The sequence below is a fragment of the Danio rerio genome, chromosome 21, assembly GCF_052040795.2.
Source record: "Danio rerio strain M-AB ecotype USA chromosome 21, GRCz13ab, whole genome shotgun sequence".
Taxonomy (NCBI): Eukaryota; Metazoa; Chordata; class Actinopteri; order Cypriniformes; family Danionidae; genus Danio; species Danio rerio.
The window spans coordinates 46583959-46606500 of record NC_141041.1 but is presented as its reverse complement, the minus strand read 5'-3'; the positions used below and the strand labels follow the sequence as shown (position 1 = coordinate 46606500).

Genomic DNA, 22542 nt, shown 5'->3' with positions numbered 1-22542 from the left:
AGCATCGTGAGCAAGATGGAGCCTACAGGTTAATGATGATATACCTGGATAAGTCACCATTCAATATACAGCTGTTGTGGTTCAGTGGTTAGCACGTTAAGTTACGACGCCGCCATCCCGGGTTTGGTCCTCGTCAGAGAAACATTTTTTTTTTTTCATTTTTATTGTTAAGACATATAATGCTGTAAGGGTTGTTGATCATTTTAAGTTCTAAAACAGCTGTTTTCTCAAAAAAGACATGATAGTGTAATTAGAAACTGAATTGGAAATGACCTTATTTTAATATAGTCAGTGGTGAACTGAGGTGGGCCGGTCTAAGGCTTGAATCTCCAGGGCTGAAAAAGAGTCCCACTCTGGCCCTGCCTGTATGGCACTTAAAGGTGCAGTAGGTGATTGTCTTCAGAAGCATTTTCTGTTGTGCTGGTTGAAAGTCTCTTCACAGTCTAACAGTAATGATTACAGTAAATGATCTATGTATTTATCTATATATCATATATCTATGTACATATGTACATATCTATATATGTAATGATTTATATGTATTTTTATATTTTGGGCATAAAACTAAAAAATGTTCATCCAATTAAATAGAGTCGGACCGTCATCTCTCATAATTCCGATTAGCAGGTCAGACTGTCTGTCAGCAAATGCAGATTTGAACAACTGCGCAGCCATTTGTACGCAGCTCCGCCGACCACTGTTGGTGCTGCGTGTTCACAAGAGAGGGCGCGCGCGCCCGCGAGATCGGTAAAAACCTGCTGAATCAAAACTTTTTAAAAACTTGAATCAATATTGGAGTTACCTTTGCACGCTGGGGAAAGGATGAAACAATGGCTGAAAGATTTCTCTTAGAAAGGTAATGTTTTGTTTTAAAACTATTTTAGCTTGATGTAACATTAGATGTTGTTACAAACGGGTTATATCTTCACAGAAGTGTTGTTCAGCCACTAAAATCTTCCGATAAAAGATTGATAAGACTATTTTCAGTTTCATAGGGACCTTTTACAGCATCTATAGTGTAGATTTTAATAAGTTTAACAACAAAACGCAAGTAAATAGTGATATTCCGCCTAGTCTCTCCCTATATTGTTTACCATGCAACTCTAAATATTCACTTTGAAATAGCATGTCAGTTTGGCTTGCACTCCCACGGACAAGCACTAGTCGCTTTTAACACATAAGAGAGGGTTCTTTTCCTGTTCTAGGAGGCGTGGCTCTAGACGGCAGGGGAGGGACTGTGACTCAGAGATGTATGCTAAGCTGTTAGCATTGTGAAAGATCATCTACTGCACCTTTAAGATGGTTGTGTTTGTATGTGTGTGACTTTGTTGATGTTTTGAACACCATTGACTTTCCTTGACATGATGTGAACAGTTTTAGATATGGATAACTTTTGTTGATAATAAAAGAATGTCGTGCAGATTGAGAACCACACATGTGTGAGTTAATGTAGATATTAAAGAAATATCTGAAGTAGATACTTTTTATGAAAGCTTGAAATCTTGTAATGTCTATTTCCATAGCAAGATAAACAAATACTATGGAAGTCAATGCTTACAGTTTTCTAACACTCATGAAAATGTCTTCTTTTTCAGAAGACAGAAACTCAAAGGTTTAGAACAAGTTAACAGCGAGTAAACAAAATCTTAATTTTGGGTGAACTATAACCCTTTAAGTGCTGTGTTACAGTCGCATTAACACAAGAGCTGCCTAAGTATGTACACTTGAACTCTTGTAATGCTTTTTAGGCTCGGTATTTGCGTCTGCGCTGACGTACTTGCATAGAATGTCTTTTTGACCTTCAAAAAAACAGGAAGACCGAGATTCTGTTATTGTTTGTTTTTGGTGGACAATAGAATGAAGAGTCTTGAACCTGAGGTATGTGTTGGATTCAAGTCAAAGTTTTGAGATGACGCTCCAGTTTAAACACTGATTGTGCTGAATCATCAGGTAAAGAGGAATGTTTTAATCCGTTTAAAGTATGAATGCTTTTTTTAACGTTTATCTAGCTTGTTTATTCGTCTTTTTGTAGTCTTTATGCAATCCAATAGTATTGATCTGGTACAGAATGGTTAGTGTTGTCAAAGCTGTGAGTTTTGATCATTGGCATTGGACACAACGAGAGTCACTAATGGTAATAAATACATGCCTGATTGAGCTAAAGAAGTACAAACTGAGTGTTTTAAGGTTCTAACTGAGCCATTCGCTGTTAACTTAGATCCATAACAACGTAATCTCTCTTTTTTTTGCTTTACAATGAGGATAGAGGTCGTAAAGCAGGTTTAACAGTAAACATGAGAAAACAAAAGCACAAACTGAGGTTAAATGAATATGTGATCATGTGATGTGTTGGTGTGTGATTATTATTGGTATTAAATACATGTCTCTTAATCGTGTTCATGTTAAGTTTGGAAGTTTATGTTATGTTTTGAAAGGAATTATGGAGAATATTATGGAGGAAAAAATAAGTAATGTAAAAATATTAAATAAAAATAAAGGAGACAAACATTACGGAGGACAAAACTGAATAAGAATAAATCAACGAGAAAAAGAAAAGAAGGGAAAAAAACTACACTAGGGATGCCACGGTTCTCAATATAATATTGAACCATTCGGTTCCACATCCACGGTTCAATACACGCTTGTGAATTGCGGTTTTTTCGGTTTTGCGTTTAAATAATTTATGTGCGTTTCATATCTCCCCGAATTGACTGTGTGTGCCTCTGTCTATGAGCTGAGATGAGGAAACTCCTCTCTGCGAGTAAATATCCAATCACCATGCTCTAAAGTTTGGGGGCGCTTAAACCATCATTCCACACTTTAACATGGCGAGCGGCGGTGAAGTGAGGCTGAGGCAACAGTACATGGAAGCGCCGGCGTCTTTCAAATCTGCCGTGTGAGGACATTTCAGTTTTGCCTGTAAATATAATACAGATAAAAGAAAAAAACAGTGAACAAAAATTAACTGTGCAAGCATTGTTTTACACGTATAACCATGACTGTACGTCTGCAGCGCCGTCACCCAGCAATATCACTGTCTGAAGGCAGGATAGCAGAGAAGGTGATAAAGTCCTCCAAATAGCAACAATCCCTCGCTGAATCTTTCAAGCAAACATACCTAACTGGTATAGAGAGACACATAAAAAAACAAAGGCAGTGCGGGTGTTTTTTGCTAAAGATTTGCAGCCGTTTACGGTGATTGGAGATGCAGGCTTTTGTCATCTTATAAAAGCACTCGATCCGCATTACAGACTTCAGTCTTGCATTTTTTTCCAGCACCGAGATAATTAAGATGGTATATTTATGTTTACTGAAGTACAAATATGTTTATTTGAAATGGCCAATTTATCTTTATTAACTTCATATGTATGTTTATTATCAAAATGTAGGAATAAATGTGTTCCCCAGTTTGTACATGGGCTACCAGCAGCTGTGAGATTTCACTGTTCATTTTTTTATTCAATACGCTAGGAACTGGTGTCCTTTTCTTGGCTTTTAGGTAAAACAACAGGAGTATTGCAATAAATCGTTTTTATTTTTTCTCCTTAACCACTTACTGTTCCTATTGCCTATAGAATAATAATTTAAAAAAATGTGTCAAGCCATGAGAACCAAACCGAACCGAAAACCGTGTTAAAAAAACGATGTATGTATTGAACTGTGGGCTAACTGTATTGTTGCATCCCTTAACTACACAATATCTTTGTTAGATGAATTACTCTCCTAGTTGATAGTATGAGAAGCCTTTTAGTTGTCTGCTTGACTCTGTGTGTAAACATTTACACACCAACTGAAACTTGAAAACTTTCTATGCGGTTTTGCCATTTTATTTAGATGATAAAGGCATTTTAGAGGATCTGATTTACAGTTGGCGGAAATAATTATTTAACATGTTTTGTTTTCTTGTGGAAAATATTCTATAGGAGTTGTTGACAGAATTACAATTTTTTAATTGGTAAAAACCCATTTAAAAGATGACAAAACAAAAAAATCTGAAAATATTGTTACGTGTAATAATGAAATGTCACAAGGAGAACATGCTGAACTACTTAAATTTATTTAATACTTTAAATAAAAGGCTTTTTCAGTGATGGCAGTAGTTGTTATGTTGTAACAATATACCGGTATGACGGTTTACCACGATTTGAACGTGCACGATTATCATACCATGAACAATTGCATATCAACGGTTTTAACCCTTAAAGACCGAGACAGCCGCCCGCGGCTAAAAATAAGTATTGCTCTTAAATGTTTAATAACTTTTGATCCGCTGATCCGATTCATACAATTCAAAGATTGGCATAAAGAAGAGAATCTCAGCTTTCCAGTGCTGTATCACGCGGACTCAGAGGCTCCGGAATCAGTGCGGTTACGTCATCAACATTTGACAACGCTGATTTGACAAAGAAACGCTCGTCAACTGTGTCTACGGACAAACCAGACATGATACATTGATGCATTGTCCCTCCTCCATGCCCAGATTGGTTCAAACTCGCTATATCACAACCAATAAGCATAGGTTTCGCTTTTGTTTGTGGACCAAGCTTTTTGTACAACATGGAATGAGAGATAGGCATACATTTATGCGCGGCTAAATAAAACGCAAAAAAAAAAGTTTTGCATGAAATAATTCTCATACTAAGTACTTTTGCATGCACAGCAGCACAGAAACATGACAAAACAGTGACACAGCAAAGACGAACAGCTGCTCTTGCTGTTTTCAAAAGACGCAAATGAAGGTGCAGCTGTTTGTCTGCATTGCATATAACCACATCCAAATCCATATCCACAGACAACCATATCCATGCTGGCACATAAAACCTAAGGATGTTCCATATTGAATCTAGTTTCGTTATGTAACTATTTATAGTATAGTAAATATTTATATCTATTTTTTACTGAGGATTTGCACCATGTTTATTTGGACTTTATTTGGACTTTGACACATTATTTATTATTTTCTTATTTTTTTATTTGTTCATTGTAAGTGGTGTTGTTTATAGTAACTAAAAATATATTATTTGGAAAAAGTCAAATTTGCTTCACTGTTCTATTATTTTGTAACATTTGTAACATATCGTATACCGCGAAACCGTCAAACCGTGGTATTGTTTTAGACGATTATCATACCGTGAAAAATTCATACCGTTACAACCCTAGATGGCAGCTTAAATATGCCTCTCATGTGGAAAATGAAGTCATGCATTGCTCGGGTGTTTTTTCTTCTTTTGTCCTTTTGTTTTTCCACAGACTTCAACAGTGTAATACTCTTGATGGTTCTGTGGGTCTCGTCTATCAAATCTGAGCTTTATTTTGTATTTTCTATTGGATTTAAGTCAGGTGATTGCCTGGGCCATTCTACAGCTTGATTTTCTTTCTCTGAAAGCATCTGAGAGTTTTCTTGGCTGTGTTTTGGATTATTGTTTTGCTGAAATGTCCACCCTGGTTTCATCATCATCGTTCTGGTAATGTAGATGTTGTACTGAAGCAGCTGATATTCATTTACACCGATGAGGTGCAGTGGGTTGCTGAAGAACTACTGAGAGATTTCAGCTGCTGTCTGTCCCTTTCTTCATGTGTTCAATACTTTTTCCCTGTGTCAGTTCATTCTATCACGCATAACTTAATTTTTGAACTAATTAATATTGTCTTTGCATATATAGATTTCTGTGGTTGTTTCTGTGGTTGGCACCTTTAAAAATGTTTTCTGAGAAAAATGGTGACGTGTTCAATACTTGTTTTCCCTGCTGTTTATATATATATTAAATTATACCCTTGTCTAAAATCCACTATTGTGAAAACAATGGCAATATTTATGTGTGTGCTTAATTTTCTGCTGTTGTTAACTGTCATTGCGCCTTTGCCGTGTAAATGTAGACAATCGGACACGAGTCACTTTTAAAAGATGATGTAAGCAGGTCATCAAAAAATTGGATACAGTCACAAAATCGGACCATCAAGATCTGCAGTGTAAATTTATTTATTTTAATTTATTTTAGCCCTTTAACTGGAAGATTTGATTTGTATGTGTGCCTAGTGTACATGCGATTCGTGGTTTAAACCATTATTAAAACTTAAAAAAAACAAAAAAAACATGTATTTGTCTACCAAACAGTTCTTTTTCTATTTTAATATATCACTGTTAGCTACTCTTTCAACAAATAACAATGTTAGAATGATAATAACAGGGAGGGAAACCCCTGTGTTTGAATTATATTTTGCTCAAACTGTTTAATAAAGTTTTAATAAAGATTTTGACTCTCAAGTAAATATTTTGGGGAAAATACCGAATATAAATCCTATACCGTCATTCCTTTTAAAAACACTAAGATATGATTTTTTGACCATATTGCCCAAAACTTGGTTTTAGTACACTGCTGTTGTGAAAACAACCAGTTTTTTTTTAGCCCATAGCCCAAGTTGACATACTATTTTATAAAGGATTATGCTTTCTCAGCCAATTTGCGTTCAACCTTTGTGCATATGAATCATGTCAATCATTAGACTTGCCACATTAGACATTAGCCACATGATCCAGAGGTCAAGCGTGTTGTGACCCAATCCGATTGTGTGTGTTTTGGTCTGGAGCCTCTTTTGAGCCTTTCATTTGTGACTTCATTCAACAGGATATAGTTCTTTGAGAGGAACAAAAGAACAAGAGCTTGAACTCTATTGTAGATGAAAGGAATACTCCCGCAGAGCCAAGGGATATGAGAATGCCATCATAGTTGTTTGTCTTGATACCCATCCTCCTTTTTCCTCCCCTCACAGGATCGTCCCCGCTCATTCGATGGCTTCAACATGCATTCTCTGGAGAACTCTCTGATTGACATCATGAGGGCTGAGCAAGACACTCTGAAAGGTAAGATAAGAGTCTCAAAGTACTGTATTGATGGCCAGAAACCTTTGTACTATGGGCACCTAGATTCCTGCATCTGCTCACATGGTTTGTTGAGTTGCTTTTTCTGTAATCAAATAAAAGCTGAAGCTGACTTGTAATCCAGAAAGGGGTCATTCAAACCGAATCTGTTTTTTAGCTTTCTTTTTCACTTGTTATTGCATGTAAACATGCTAGATAGGCACATTCATTTGTTTTGATTGGGTTTTTAGAAGACTCTCATAATCTTGTGTTAACAGTAAGGGTGTCACGATTTTATTTATTGAAATTTATGCTCAATTTCGATTATCGAATCAAAAAATAGAATCGTCGATGCTGCCACGCCCCCATGTCACGTTAGCTTGGCTTACCAAGCGGTAAAAAAACATGCTTGTTGAAGTGCTTGTTAAACTGCAGACGCAGGAGACCCGTCGACAGAGCTTAAATCCTCTCCTCTTTCAATGAAGGCGCCGGTGTGGAAGTATTTTGAATTTCCAGTTAGTTATGTTGACAACGTTCGTGTTGTCTACCAAAAAAAAAACACAGTTTGCAAGCTCTTCTATCTACCTATTACGGTTGGGATGTTGCAAATCCGCTCGCGAAAAATACACACTCAGGCCCTGTTTACACTAATATGTCTTTGTTTTTAAATGGCATTTTAGAATGACAACGATCGACATCCACACTGGCGTGCAGCATTTCTGAGCAGCCCTCCTTCCTCACTACCGCTGAAAACGCACATCACGTGACCACACACACTTATTCACACACAGACGCACACACATTGTCATGCGCTCGAGACAGCGGGTCCAGGCAGTCAGCTGGTCAGTAGACTGCTTCCATCTTTTACTTTCACACAAGTGTTGGCTGGTTCCTGTTGGTTGTGCATCTTTTTTTACCGACGCCATTATAACGACACCGATCACTGCCTATTCACGAGTCCCGCAGAAAAAAGTGATTGACAGGTGGTAATTATGTGTGTAACTTACCTTTATTCATTTACTGTATGATTTGTTTATGGGTAAAACAAAGACTATGCAAGTCAGGTAGTTTAAACGGTAGGCTACAAATAATTAATTCGTTATTAATTAATTAATTATTCATAATCGAAAATGTAATCGAATCATGACTTTAGAATCGAAAATGTAATCGAATCGAGGATTTGGAGGATCGTGACACCCTTAGTTAACAGTGTGTTAGCTGGCTTCTAATATGACATCAAAGCTATAATTAAAGCTGAGAAAAATTGCTGCATGTTTTTTTTTTTATTTAACAGTTAATAAAACACATTTTAGACACATTATCATCTGCTTTTATTTCATCAACTAAAAATTGTTAGACTTCCATAGACTTTCTTATGTGTTTTACAAACTCTAAATGTGTTGTTTTACTAGTATTGGTGTGTATTTACATGTCTAAAACATAAAATAAGCATTGGGTGGTTAAAAACACTGCACAGTTGGGATAATTTGATACGTCTTTCTCCGGTTCAGCGCCAGCCAACACTCAGTTTTTATTTTTCACGTCATGCTTGTCAATATGGATAACAAGTAAACACCAGCACCAGAAAATAAAAGTTCCTGACTTCAAAACAGAACAAAGTAGGATTCTGTGGTAATATACCCTGCTGTCTCTCCCTTCTTCCTCATTAAACCCTACAACATATTTGCGTTTTAGATGTTGGATCATTGCCGTGGTGCTCCCGTTATCACTTTTGCATCACTTTTGCATATTTGGCATATTTAGTGTGAAGTGCTCCCATGAGCTTGGAGGACTGCATCCATACATCTCTGCAATAACTCAAATCACTTTTTATTAAAGTCATCTGGAATGGCAAAGAAAGTGTTCTTGCAGGACTCCCAGAGTTCATCTAGATTATATGGATTCATCTTCAATGCCTCCTCCTCCATCTCATTCCATACATGCTCAATAATGTTCATGTCTGGTGACTGGGCTGGCCAATCCTGGAGCACATTGGCACTCCTTTGCTTTCAGGAGCTTTGATGTGGAGGCTGAAGTATGAGAAGGAGCGCTGTCCTGCTGAAGAATTTGCCCTCTTTTGTGGTTTGTTATGTAATGGGCAGCACAAATACCTCAGGCTGTTGATGTTGCCATTTTGTAGTTTATAGGTGTGTAATTAAACTATGCATTTATATCACACCTGGCAACTCATGACTGTGTTTCCCACCCAATTTCTACATTTAATATGTTTTATTTTTTAAATGTAAAACGCATTCTGTTTGAATTTCCTCTCACACCGTCGTATGTGTGTAGATTTTGATGAAGCTGATCGGTGTCCCATTTTCCTGAAAGTTGGTCTGGTGTTGCATCACTTTTATATCCCCTTTTTATAGCAGCTGACAAATGATCACCTGGAAGCCTCACCTTTGATAACAGTTATAAACGCATACAAGCGACTATTAATGAACAAATGATGCATTTATTAAAGGAGCAGAATCTAAATCCAATCTGCGTTTATGATCACTGCTGCTGGCTACGGGCGCCTTTTATTTCCCAGTCGAGCAGAGCAGAATTATAAAAGCCATTATTTTTGTACTTTTGTGCTCTTCAGTGGCATTTTTTACACCTTGTGTTTTCTTGCATCGTTTTGTAGATTTCTTTAACGTCACATGTGGTGTTAAAATTGTTTGGTGCGAGAGTGAGCAGCTGTAAAAAGCCGCCCATTAGCGCTGAATCATTGCACACCCACTCACTCACACACACACACACGCACTCGTACATGCAAACAGAGCAAGACGAGAGATAAAGCTCTGTGTTGACCTACAAATAGCTGTGCCTGTGCAGCAGAGCTTAGCCAGAGCTCCTTCCACAGAAGCAACACTAGTTTTTACAGAACACATCAGCCTGAGTTGGGGAACGTGGGGATTTTGTTGACTTCATTATGCAAGCTCTTTCACTTGCAGTTTTGCACTACGTCACCGATTTTGATCCGCCCCAAAAATCATGTAAACCCGGAAGCTGAAATTAGCTGACAAAAGCTCAAAATTGTCCAGTTTTCCCCACAATTAAAGCTGACAGGTGCTAACATTGTCTTAACTCATGCTCAACACACACAAATCTGTTAAAATCTCAAAAAAAGTACTCGAGGGCTTCTTGAACCTTTAAGCTGAATGGGAAAGGAGAGCCCGTTTACATGAGCGAGCCGAGATGTTGAATTAGTTTTAGAACAGTGGCAACAAAAAAAAAGGCAACATCATTTTCATTATCATTAGTATAAGTATTAATACGATTATCATTATTAAGGTTGCAGTAATTGTTGTTGTTGTAGTAGTAGTAGTAGTTGTAGCAGTAGTCATCATAGTAGTATCAATTGTAATTGTATTTTAAAGTAGTAGTTCCTGTAGTAGTTGATGTCGTTGGTATAGTGGTAGCAGAAGTAGTAAAGGTGTCGTTGTAGCAGTAGTAGTTGTAGTCGTTGTTGGTGTAGTAGTAGTAGTAGTCATTGTAGTAGTATCGATCGTAATTGTGATTATTGAAGTATTAGTTCCTGTAGTAGTTGATGTTGTTGGTATAGTGGTAGCAGAAGTAGTAAAAGTGTCGTTGTAGCAGTAGTAATCGTTGTTGGTGTAGTAGTACCAGTAGTAAGATGTCGTTGATGTAGATGTTGTAGTAGCAGTGATTGCGGTAGTAGTAGTAGTAGTAGTAGATGTTGTATTAGTTGTAGCAGACGCTGTAGTATCAGTAGTGGTAGTCATTGTTGTGGTAGTATCAGCAGTAGTAGACATTATATTAGTAATAGTTGTGGTTGTGATTGTAGTAGCAGCAATAGTAGTTAATAATTATATAGTAATATAAGTAACTTTCTGCAGTAGTAGTAGTTAGGGTAGTACTTGTGATTTATTATCATTGTCATTTATTATTACTGTTGTCCTTTCTTTCTTTTTACTGTCATTATTTCTATTATACATTACTAAGCATAGTTGTTACTCCCTAACTCTGACTGGTTTCTTTTGTATCTGTTTTACTTATATCTACGAGACTAGATTCATTTATTGGCTAACATTGTTCCTAATGTATGTAATCTGACCTTCCACCAAGTTACCTTTACATGGACACACACACACACACACACACACACACACACACACACACACACACACATACACACACACACACACACACACACACACCTAACAGTACCTGACTATATATATATATATATATATATATATATATATATATATATATATATATATATTTTTTTTTTTTTTATTGTTGTTTTGTTATGGTTTTTTGTTGATGTTTTTTGTATTTGTATGATCCCAATTTATGTACCTTTTTGCATATTCTAATAAAAAAAAAAAAGGCAACACAACTAACCTTAAATCACACATAAATATAACCACCCTACCTTTTTTTTTCAACCTGAGAACAACAACCGCAATTGATACTGAAGAAAGGTCCACCAGACAGTTAGCTGTAACAGGTACATTTACCCGCCAGAGCAAATATAAACGTGACGAAAACGTGATGAAAAGTGCAAAATGGCACACACTCACAGGCAGGTAACTCACTATATAGATAAAGAGATGTAGCAGATAAACACTCTCTCAAAAACCAACATTTTAAAAATATGCTGCAAACAGTCCTGTCTCAGAATCTGCCTAATTATAAAAAAATGGCCTCTTCAGGCACCTGAGATGCTTTTAAAATCTACTCCTGACTTAAACGTGTTTTGTTCCTACGCCTTGTTTTTGTTTACATCTATTATCTATTTAGTGTTTATTAGTTTTAAGATATATTTTTCATGTTTTAATTTTTAACGTCTAAATATTCTAAATAAAATAAAATGTGAAGCAGTGTACCTGAATAATTACACTATTATGTTGTAAAAATTTATATATTTATTTAATAGTGGTATGAGTTATAAAGTGGCAATAATATCATTTATCGCGTTTAATTTGGGTGTATTATAATGCAAATAAATATTAAATATTTCCAAACCAGCAATTGCATCAGATAGCAGAGACAAAGCAGCACATTTACTAACAGCTTGACCTCGTACAAATCCCTTTTTTGGCAATAAAAAAACTGTTGGGATTTACTGCATATGCAGTGAAACATTAGTGTGGAAAAGGTTTGGATACATCGATTTTTCAAGGTGACCTGATTTTTAGCTTTAAAATGAATCATGCACTTAACTTACTAATGTTTGCCATATCAGTTTACTGGCATTATTAAGGACCCCATGTTGTTTTTCGCCCTGTTGTTTCTACATTTCTACACAAGCTTCTTGTTTGCCACCTAATTTGCGCTGTTTATGTGCTACGTTAGACATTATTAAAAGGAGCTTCTGCATCTGTGAGCTTTACAGTAATTTACACATTGTTAGTAGATCACTCACAAAGCTTTCTAATACCATATGTGCTTGTGTAGGCTTGCCCTTTCGCTCTAATTTGCCATTCATTAAATCTTGTTATTTAAAAAAAAAAAAAAAAGAAAAGTCTGTTTTTTTTTATCTGCTACCACTATGTTATTAAATTGTGATCTTGTTGCATATGGTATGGTGAACAGTGGTGGAAAGTACCATTACGTGCCTAAAATGTAGTGCAAATAGAGTAAAAGTATCTGTTGTAAATATTACTATAGATTAATATACCGTGGTTTGGAAAAGTCAACGTTTTAAAGCTGCCAAAAATGTCTGTAATACTGTTCATAAGGTATGTGTAAGATTTTTTATTTACTTTTTATGTTTTTGTTTTTGAGGACAACAGTATCTGCAGTAAGGATGCTCCGATATGGATTTTTTTTGGCCGATATCGATAACCGATAACTCTTCAGACTTGGAGGCCGATGGCCGATATATAATTGAAGTCAGAATTATTAGCCCCCCTGTTTATTTTTTTCCCCGTTTTCTGTTTAACAGAGAGCAGATTTTTTTTTCAACACATTTCTAATCATAATAGTTTTAATAACCTATCTCTAATGGCATTTTTATTTTATATTTACCATGGTGACAGTAAATATTTTTTGACTAGATCTTTTTCAAGGCACTTCTATACAGCTTAAAGGCTGACATTTAAAGGCTTAACTAACTTAACTAGGTTACAAAGCACCAAATATGTTTAACTCAACCATTGGATTAAATATATAACTCAACATTTTTTTAGAGTGTAGCTTAAATAAATTTTAAAGCGTAAAAACAACATTACGCATGCATATTAATAAAGCTGTTTTGTGTTAGCTAAATCAGTTGACAATATTAACTCAACATTAAACAAACATGTTTAACTCAACCATTGGGTTAAATAAATAATTTTTTAGAGTGTAGCTTATATAAACTTTATAATGCGAAAACAACATTAAGCAGGCATATTAATAAAGCTGTTTTGTGTCAGTTAAATCAGTTGACTGTTTACTTTTAACCCAACTGGTTGAGTTATTAAATAAATAACCAAAAAAAGGTAAAAATAGCCCAACAAAGCACCAAATATTTATCTCAACTGGTTGAATTATTAATAAATTACCTAATAAAGGTAAAAATAGCCCAACAAAGCACCAAATATTTATCTCAACTGGTTGAGTTATTAATAAATGACCTAATAAAGGTTTAAAATAACCCAACAAAGCACTAAATATGTATCTTAACTGGTTGAGTTATTAATAAATGACCTAATAAAGGTTTAAAATAACCCAACAAAGCACTAAATATGTATCTTAACTGGTTGAGTTATTAATAAATGACCTAATAAAGGTTTAAAATAACCCAACAAAGCACTAAATATGTATCTTAACTGGTTGAGTTATTAATAAATGACCTAATAAAGGTTTAAAATAACCCAACAAAGCACCAAATATGTATCTCAACTGGTTGAGTTATTAATAAATAACCTAAAAAAGGTAAAAAAAATAATAACAACCCAACAAAGCACTAGAAATGTTTAACTCAACCATTGGGTTAAATAAATAACATTATTTTAGAGTGCATGCAACTCTTCAATATTTTGCATTTTCACACATTTTTTGGCTGTGCTTAATGCGATACCAAAATCACTTAATCCACTGTTAATCCACTGTTTGCGCAAAAGAACACAATCACGTCTCTGTTTGGAAGTTTCTTGAATTAAAGCAGCTCAACCACATACAAATTACTGTCATTTCATAACCAAATTAGGACATCCCTCAGGGTCAACTACGACAACTGTGACCCTGCAGACGCCACCCTAGTGTGGCAGAGATGACCAAACAAGAGACGGCCAAGAGAAGTAGTCCAGTGTACAAGTTGCTTTGAATAACTTCCAGCATTGTTCTTTTGCCTGTAAAAGAGCCCTCTGTTCTTGCTACAGCAACAAAATGGTGTGCTGGCCCTGGCCGCCAGACCGCTCTAATAGTGAACAGTAGAAAGGAGGAGGCTGCCAGAGCCATTTGAACACCAGCGACAAACGGTCCATACCAGCCATGATGTTTCCTCTTATTCTTCTACTACTAGAGGCAAAATGAAAATGAATGCCAGTTCAGCGTGAGAATGAATGTGATCTATATCCGGTTGAGTATTGTGAGATGTCTGGAATGTGTTTTAATGTGTAGTAGGGCTGAATGATTAAAAAAAAAAAAAAAAAAACTATATGAATAGGAATGAGCGGTGTCACTCTATTTAGTTGAAGTCAAAATTATTTGTCTTTTATTATTTTTTCGTCCTAATATTTTTCAAATGATGTTTAACAGATAGAAATATTTTTTTCACAGTATGTCTGTTAATATTTTTTCTTCTGGAGAAAGTCTTATTTGATATATTTCAGCTAGAATAAAAGCATTTAAAAAATTATTTTAAACAATTTTAAGGTCCATTTTATTAACCCCCTTATGCAATATATATATATATATATATATATATATATATATATATATATATATATATATATATATAATGATTGTCTACAGCAGGGGTTTCCAAATTTTTTTGTCCTGTGACCCTCAAAATAACAATTCCAGTAACTCGCGACTCCGACGGAGGTGGTTATAAAACAAATCAATTATTATAAACACCAAATTATTAAAACTATTATGTTTAGAAATGTGCCAAAAAAAATCCTTTTTATTAAACAGAAATTTTGGAAAAATACAGGGGGCCATGTAAAATACTTTGTTGTTTATATTTTGTACTTTTGAAGAAAAAAAACTATGTTTAAGTTTCATTTTTCCTGCTACTTGCTATGTTTTATTTACTATATTTTATTTATAAATATAAATTCATTCATTTACTTTTCAGCTTTTCATTTATTTGGATTTTTCATTTGATTACATTAACAGAGTCAGAGATATCACTTTAAAAATGCACACATCTAACATAATAAATTAAAACGTATCGAGTCATATGTTTTCAATGTAACGGCGTGCTGATACACTGGCTTATACGAGTAGCCTGTTTTATTCCGCTTTAAAAGACGGAGTTTCATGAACTGGATGAGGCTGTCCGTATGTCAGTGAATGTCAAATATAAATGTCCCTTACGTCAAAACTCTCTGCATTATAAGGAAAAGAAAACACACTGTGCAGTTGGAAGTGTAGCATGCATTCATAACGTTTTTTTTTTTGCGCAGTGACGCTACTTTGAATGAGTCTGATTTACTATACATTAAACGGCAAATGCGTTTCACGAAGGACAGAGTCAGTATGCCGTTCTTTTATCCCACATGGATGCTATGAGGATAAACAAGAGACCAAGACATTAAGTATAGTTAGAATGAATAAATGACAGCATATAAAATTGTCTGAGAGGCATCCCCTTTTTGCCCAGTAGGCCTACCTTTTGTTTTATTTGCTACTTTAAGCTATTTTTAGAGATAAATATAATGTAAAACTATGCATTATTTATATTAATTTAAACCACTTATACGTCTGATAAGCTATTTATATGAATGGACAATGCACAGATATTGATGTTTCGTAATGTTTTACACTACATTATTTGAATTTAACAATCTTCGTTTGCAATGTTTACAATGCTCTACTTGCATCTAAATCCCAAATCTCAGAAATGACAACAGATTGTTAAGATTTAAGTAATGTCAGTTTTATTGTTATTGAATAATGTGCTTGACAGATTTCATTCATTCGTTTTCCTTCTGCTTTTCCCTGGTTTATCACAGTGGAATGAACCGCCACTTACTTGACAGATTTACGTATTTTAGGTGGTTTGTGTAATGTGTTTTATGTTTGGTAAATGTGTTTTTGCATAAAAAGCACTAGTGGGTTTTGACACAAAAGAAAATCTACCTTGTTTAAAACCAAAGAATAGTCTAAAATGACATTTTTGAAAAAAGTTATTTTATTTACTAGCAAGTAAGCTTTACATTACATATAAAATTAAACGTCTGAACCTAATTTAAGCAGCCTGATAAAAAAAACGCTCATTTACAGCAAAAGAGGTCAGATGGATTTAGACGGTTTTGCATCTAAACTCTTAATATATTTATTTATTTTATTATTATTTTATATTTATTTATTATATTTATTAAAAAAAAAAAAAAAATATATATATATATATATATATATATATATATATATATATATATATATATATATATTTTTTTTTTTTTTTTTTTTTATTTATTTTTTTTATTTTATTTTATTTTTTTTATGTAAAGTTTTTAGATGTCCCCCCCCCTAACCCCCCCCGGCCCCACAAAACAACATTGATTAAAAAGAAAAAGATCATTTCCACATGTTATACTAAAAGCCGGATTTTGGGGAAACATTTAAATTGTTGGAAGTATTTTACAAAAAAGGTTTCCCATAAATCTGCTGCAAATCTTTTTTTTTTCACCAATCAATTGTTTATGGAGCATTTCCAAAAATGAAACTGAACTGTAATGTGGACTGTAGGTTTATCAGACTTGCATTTGTCTCTATGCAGCGCTGTTTATATGACAACATGTAAATCAAGAGGCGTACTTGTTTTATAAATGAATAACTGCATTCCATTAGCATTGTTTTACCAAAAAAAAAATATGGCTGGTTGTAGAATAACAACATACTGTATAATTGACTGAATAGGCTTTGCTTTATTTCATCTTTATAAAATGATTACTGAACAAAACTGAACTTGTAGTTTACATACAACTGGGTTCACAATCTCGTAACCTGGAAACCTGTTATTCTACCATCTAAAACACTTTTGAATGCAAATGTACTTTGTGTAGTTTCAACCCTGCAGTTGATCATTTTATGTCCTCCTCTCTCTCAAAGGTCGCCTCGGATTCACCCATCCAGGAGGAGACAGCCCCTTGCCCATAAATGGTTTGTACATGTATTTTATTGGTTTTAGTGTGCTAGTGGCTGAACAGGCCCAACAGGCTGTTGAAATAATCAGCAAGACGAACTGTGTGTTTTTGTGCCTAGGACTAGCACTAAAATAGATTTAGTTCAGAGCACTTTGTCTCACTGGTTTGTTATGTCCTTATTAGTACATGTCAAGACATGCCCTTTTAGCTGAAACATTCTATTTCAATGTCAAATATTTATAATTTCCCCATTTTCAAGTTAGTAGTAGTTAGTGCAAGGGTTTTGTATATGACAAATTTACTCTAGACTAATTATTATTAGAAATATTTTTGATTGATTGACTTCAGCTCATGGAAATGCATATTGGTAAAAGACAATATTTTGGTGTCCAAATCAAATCAATGTGCAAAAAAAAAAAAAAAAAAAAAAAAAAAAAAAAAATATATATATATATATATATATATATATATATATATATATATATATATATATATATATATACAGTTGAAGTCAGAATTATTAGCCATCTTTTGATTTTTTTTTTTTCCTTTTTTTAAAAAATATTTTCCAAATGATTTTTAACAGAGCAAGGACTTTTTCACAGTATGTCTGATTTTTTTCTTCTGGAGAAAGTCTTATTTGTTTTATTTTGGCTAGAATAAAAGCAGTTTTTAATTTTTTAAAAACCATTTTTAGGACAAAATGATTAGCCCCTTTAAGCTATTTTTTATTTTTTGATAGTCTACAAAACAAACCATCGTTTTACAATAACTTGCCTAATTACCCTAACTTGTCTAGTTCACCTAATTAAGCTAGTTAAGCCTTTAAATGTCACTTTAAGCTGTATAGAAGTGTCTTGAAAAATATCTAGTCAAATATTATTTACTGTCATCATGACAAAGATTAGATAAATCAATTATTAGAAATGAGTTATTAAAACTATTATGTTTAGAAATGTGTTGAAAAAATCTGTTTTTCTGGAAAAAATAAACAGGGGGCTAATAATTCTGACTTCAACTGTATATAATTTTATTTATATCATATATGTAATTTTATTTGTATTATTTCATGGTGTCCGCGGGGTCTTAAAATGTCCTAAATCTCAAAATCTAAAATTTAGGGCTTAAAAAGTCTTAAATGAAAACCTTACTGAATATTGTGTTGTATATCTTAAATATTCTTTTTAAACGGGTTTTAATTTTCCTTTATTCTTACTACCCAATCTGGCCAACACCCATACAATCGTCAACAATCCATCTCAATAAAACTTTAAAGTGCTCCATGTATTTACTGCTGAGGACACCGACCTTTACAGATTGTTATGCATAAATTTAGTTTAGTTTATTATAGCTTTTAAAACTTTCAAAACATTTTTATTTATGTTGTAGAGTTTGCTTGTTTTTACACAATAGTTAAATTATTTTGCTAAGAATTTTTTAAAACATATATAAAATTTTTTTATTAGTAAATTATTGGCGTCACGGTGGCGCAGAGGGTAGCACGTTTGCCTCACATCAAGAAGGTTGCTGGTTTGAGCCTGGGCTGGGTCAGTTGGCATTTTTGTGTGGAGTTAGCATGTTCTCTCCATGTCAGGGTTTTCCTCCGGGTGCTCTGGTTTCCACCACAGTCCAAAGACATGCACTATGGGTTAATTGGGTAAACTGAAATTGGCCATAGTATGGGTATGGGTGTGTCCCAGTAATGAGTTGCAGCTGGAAGGGCGTCCGCAGAGTAAAACATATGCTGGATAAGTTGGCAGTTCATTCTGCTGTGGCTACCCTAGATAAATATAGGGACTGAGCCAAAAAGAAAATATTAAATTATTATTTTATTTTTAAATGTATTAAATTGTGTGTTTTTTTTTTTGTTTTTTTTTATTTTTTTTTTAGACAAATAAAAATCTTTTCCATCTGGACCATTTGACAAATTCCTTAGCGTTTGGCCCTTTATGAGTCAAAAATTTTTATTTATAATGGTCTTAAAGTCTTTTTTTAATTTAACTTTGTGAAACCTGTAGAAACCCTCTATTTGTATTTATTTATTTAATTATTAATTTATTTTATTTATTTATTTTTTTCTTATGTACACAGAGGATCTTCAAAAATCTTCAATACTGTATATATACAAAATGTAGAGGTCATATTTAATTTATATAGATTTATATTTACATTTTTTTGTAAACATTTGGCAAAACAAGGCAATTGTGGCGATGTAAATCTACAATTTTTTTTTTTGTTATTTAAATGTACTGTTAAATGATTCTTGCTATTAAGAATAATTCTGTTATGCAGTTTTAAAATTGTAACTGGAAAATAAAGAAAAAAAAATGTCAGATTGTATGTTTCTGATGTGTAGTCATTTAGTGAATAACACATTAATTTAAACTAAGATGTGTTTGTTTGGGTTGCTTAAATACATCATGTCTTGGAAGATTGGATGAATGTATTTTAGTAACAAATAAATCAATCTACTAGTTTAGTTACACTGCTTTCTTTGAGGCTTGCTAACAGCCTTTAAGCTCCAAGTCAACCAACCAAAGTACCTGATGTGTAAACTGTACATTTTGGGGATATTCATTCATTTTTTTTTTCGGCTTAGTCCCTTTCCTAGTCTGGGGTTGCCACAGCAGTATGAACCGCCAACTAATCCAGCACGTTTTTATGCAGCAGATGCCCTTCCAGCCGCAACACGTCTTTGGGAAACATCCACACACACTCATTCACACACACAAACTACGGCCAATTTAGCCAACCCAATTCACCTGTACCGCATGTCTTTGGACTGTGGGGGAAACCAGAGCACCCGGAGGAAACCCACGCGAGCGAAGGGAGAACACTCAAACTCCACACAGAAATGCCAACTCACCCAGCCGAGGCTTAAACCAGCGACCTTCTTGCTGTGAGGCGACAGCACTACCTACTGCGCCACTGCGTCGCCTTTTTTGGGGGGATATTGCTCATTCAAATTAAGGAAAAAATATCCAAAGTGACGCATTCTTTTTAAATACCCCAAAATGTGAGTTTTCTGTACAAAAAGCTCAGTTGCTCTGTTTATTCATATGGTTTAGTTCATTTTGATTGGAAATGTGTTACTTCACTTGTGAACATCTTATTTTACATGCAGCAAGGAATTATGGGAGGCGACGAGGTAAAGAAAACTTTTAACAAATTAAAAATGAGAAAAATTATCATAATTCAAAAAATCTTGATAATAATTAGAGATGAAATGATCCAGCATCTGCATGACATGTTCTGGGGCATTGTTAATTGTTTGCATGCACATGTGAAGCCTTCATTTCATTCGTCTATCAGTTGTGTTCCTCTTTCTTGCTGTATTTTAGAGTTTATTTATTTATTTATTTATTTTGGTGAAGAGTAAATGTGATGGGCCTTTTCAGCGGTCTGTGCAACCACACACACACATATATGCAGCACATATTCAGGCCACAGTTGTGTGACTAACTCCCTTGCATAAAGTTGTGTAAAGCAGCTCAGGTCTGTGTTCTGTCACGTCAGGGAGAAATGTGCTGGAGTGGCTTTAGCCAGAGTGCTAATGCTGCATCCGGTGTCAACACTGAAGCTTTAAGCCAGAGCTACATATCCACACGCTGGACATAAGCACTTACATTAAATATATTCTTCTCTCATATAACCTAGTCTAATATATATATATATATATATATATATATATATATATATATATATATATATATATATATATATATATATATATAATCTGGCAGTGTGGTAAACAAAATTAAATTTTGGATTATTTCACCTACTGCACTGGCAGATTATATGGCATGTTAATTCATTTGACTATTTCTGAAAACATTTGTACTTGTCTAAAAAATGCGTATTTATTAAAATTGCTTTGATATTTGAAATGAAAACAAGACAAAAACTCTAATGGTGTGTTCACAGCAGATGCGGATGAAGCTTCAAGGGCGAGTGATTTAGACGAATAGACATCCTGTGGCACTATTTGTGCGTATGAGGTGACGCGAATGAATCACGGTGCCGAATCTAAGCTGCTTTTCAGTTTTTCTAAATTACAGCACAGCTAATCTCTCAATAAAAACCATGTTAGCCATTTAGTAGAGCTGCATGATTCTGGCTAAAATGAGAATCGCGATTTTTTTTGCTTAAAATAAAGATCACGATTTTCTCACGATTCCGTAGATGTAAAATAAAGGTATGGTAAAAACAAACATATGGCACAACATCAATAATAATATTATGTGGCCTACTGGTTTTTATAAATAATTCTATTCTACTTATAATAATTATGATGTTAAATTATTATGTTTGAGGAGATATATACTTGCAATCTGTCAGATAAAATCAGACATTTGCCATTATCAGATTATATTCAACAACAATGTATAGGCTAGAGTAGTTATACTGACATTGTAAACATTTATTTTCATGCACAACAGTGTGTTCGCTATGAAAGAAAAAAAACATCTAATGCTTGACATAATCATAACACTAAAATGCGATATGATCATTTAAATAAAGTGCACAGTTTTGGTTTCATTTTGACTGCTAAGTGCTTGTTCATACTTTGCGCGCGGCTCCCAAACGATCACTCTGTGCCACAACCAGAATAGTATTTACAACTGTATTACCTGTTACTCGCAACATATGCAGGTTCTGTACACTATAGTAGACGCACGCGAGTCTATCATTAAGTAGAGCGCGTGCGCGCCCTCTCTGTGATAACAGCTCACGGCCAGAAGCTCACGTCACGTGTGATTTCCCGGCCGCGAAAACATCATTATATGAAGACAAAAACGACATTGTTAGGTGAATTATACCTTATAGAAACTGTATGTGACTCATTCAACATCATTTGGAGGTGTCAGTGTCACTGAGCAACGTATGTGAAACAATAAACAGACTCGTGCAGCCTCTCCTGAACTTGAAAATATGATTGGCAGAATCGTAGAAATGCTGGGTGAAGATCGTCTAGGGGGTCGAATCGCCATCTTTTAACGATTAATTGTGCAGCTCTACCATTTAGCATTGAAACTAGAGTCACCAGGCAGACAGAAGTCCTGCCCATGATGCGAATCCACTTCTATTGTAAAGTGAATTTAATGCACGAATGTGCCGCTGGCTAATTTCTTTAAAGGGGGAGGGGCTACTACATTTCCCATTCGTTATTCAGTTGAAGATTACATGAAACGTCTAATAAAAGAAGGCATATTTCAAAGGACCAAAAAAGTAGTTTCTTATGCCTGAATGCATCTAAAATCCGTGTACAATCACAGGCCTCAAAAACACAAATGATAAACACATGATTCAACATTGCATGACTCTCTTGAACAATCTCATTGCAATATCGATGCTGAAACGATATATTGTGCAGCCTGACGTTTAACACAACTCTCTGTGTAGAATATGATAATAACCTGC

General features: G+C 34.5%; 1 protein-coding gene and 1 long non-coding RNA gene across 4 annotated transcripts in view; both read left to right on the top strand.

The window, feature by feature from the left end:
* Positions 1 to 22542, top strand: part of cpeb4b (cytoplasmic polyadenylation element binding protein 4b) — a 64691-nt gene that overhangs the window by 26678 nt on the left and 15471 nt on the right. The window contains 3 exon segments of one of the 3 annotated variants that reach the window (NM_001351713.1): positions 6772 to 6862; positions 17087 to 17137; positions 20246 to 20269. In NM_001351713.1, the coding sequence (NP_001338642.1) occupies positions 6772 to 6862; positions 17087 to 17137; positions 20246 to 20269 (166 nt within the window). 3 annotated transcript variants of the gene reach the window in all.
* LOC148679518 (uncharacterized) lies at positions 12946 to 14985 on the top strand. The gene is made up of 3 exons (XR_015945642.1): positions 12946 to 13009; positions 13163 to 13302; positions 13375 to 14985. It is a non-coding gene; the product is annotated as an uncharacterized LOC148679518 (long non-coding RNA).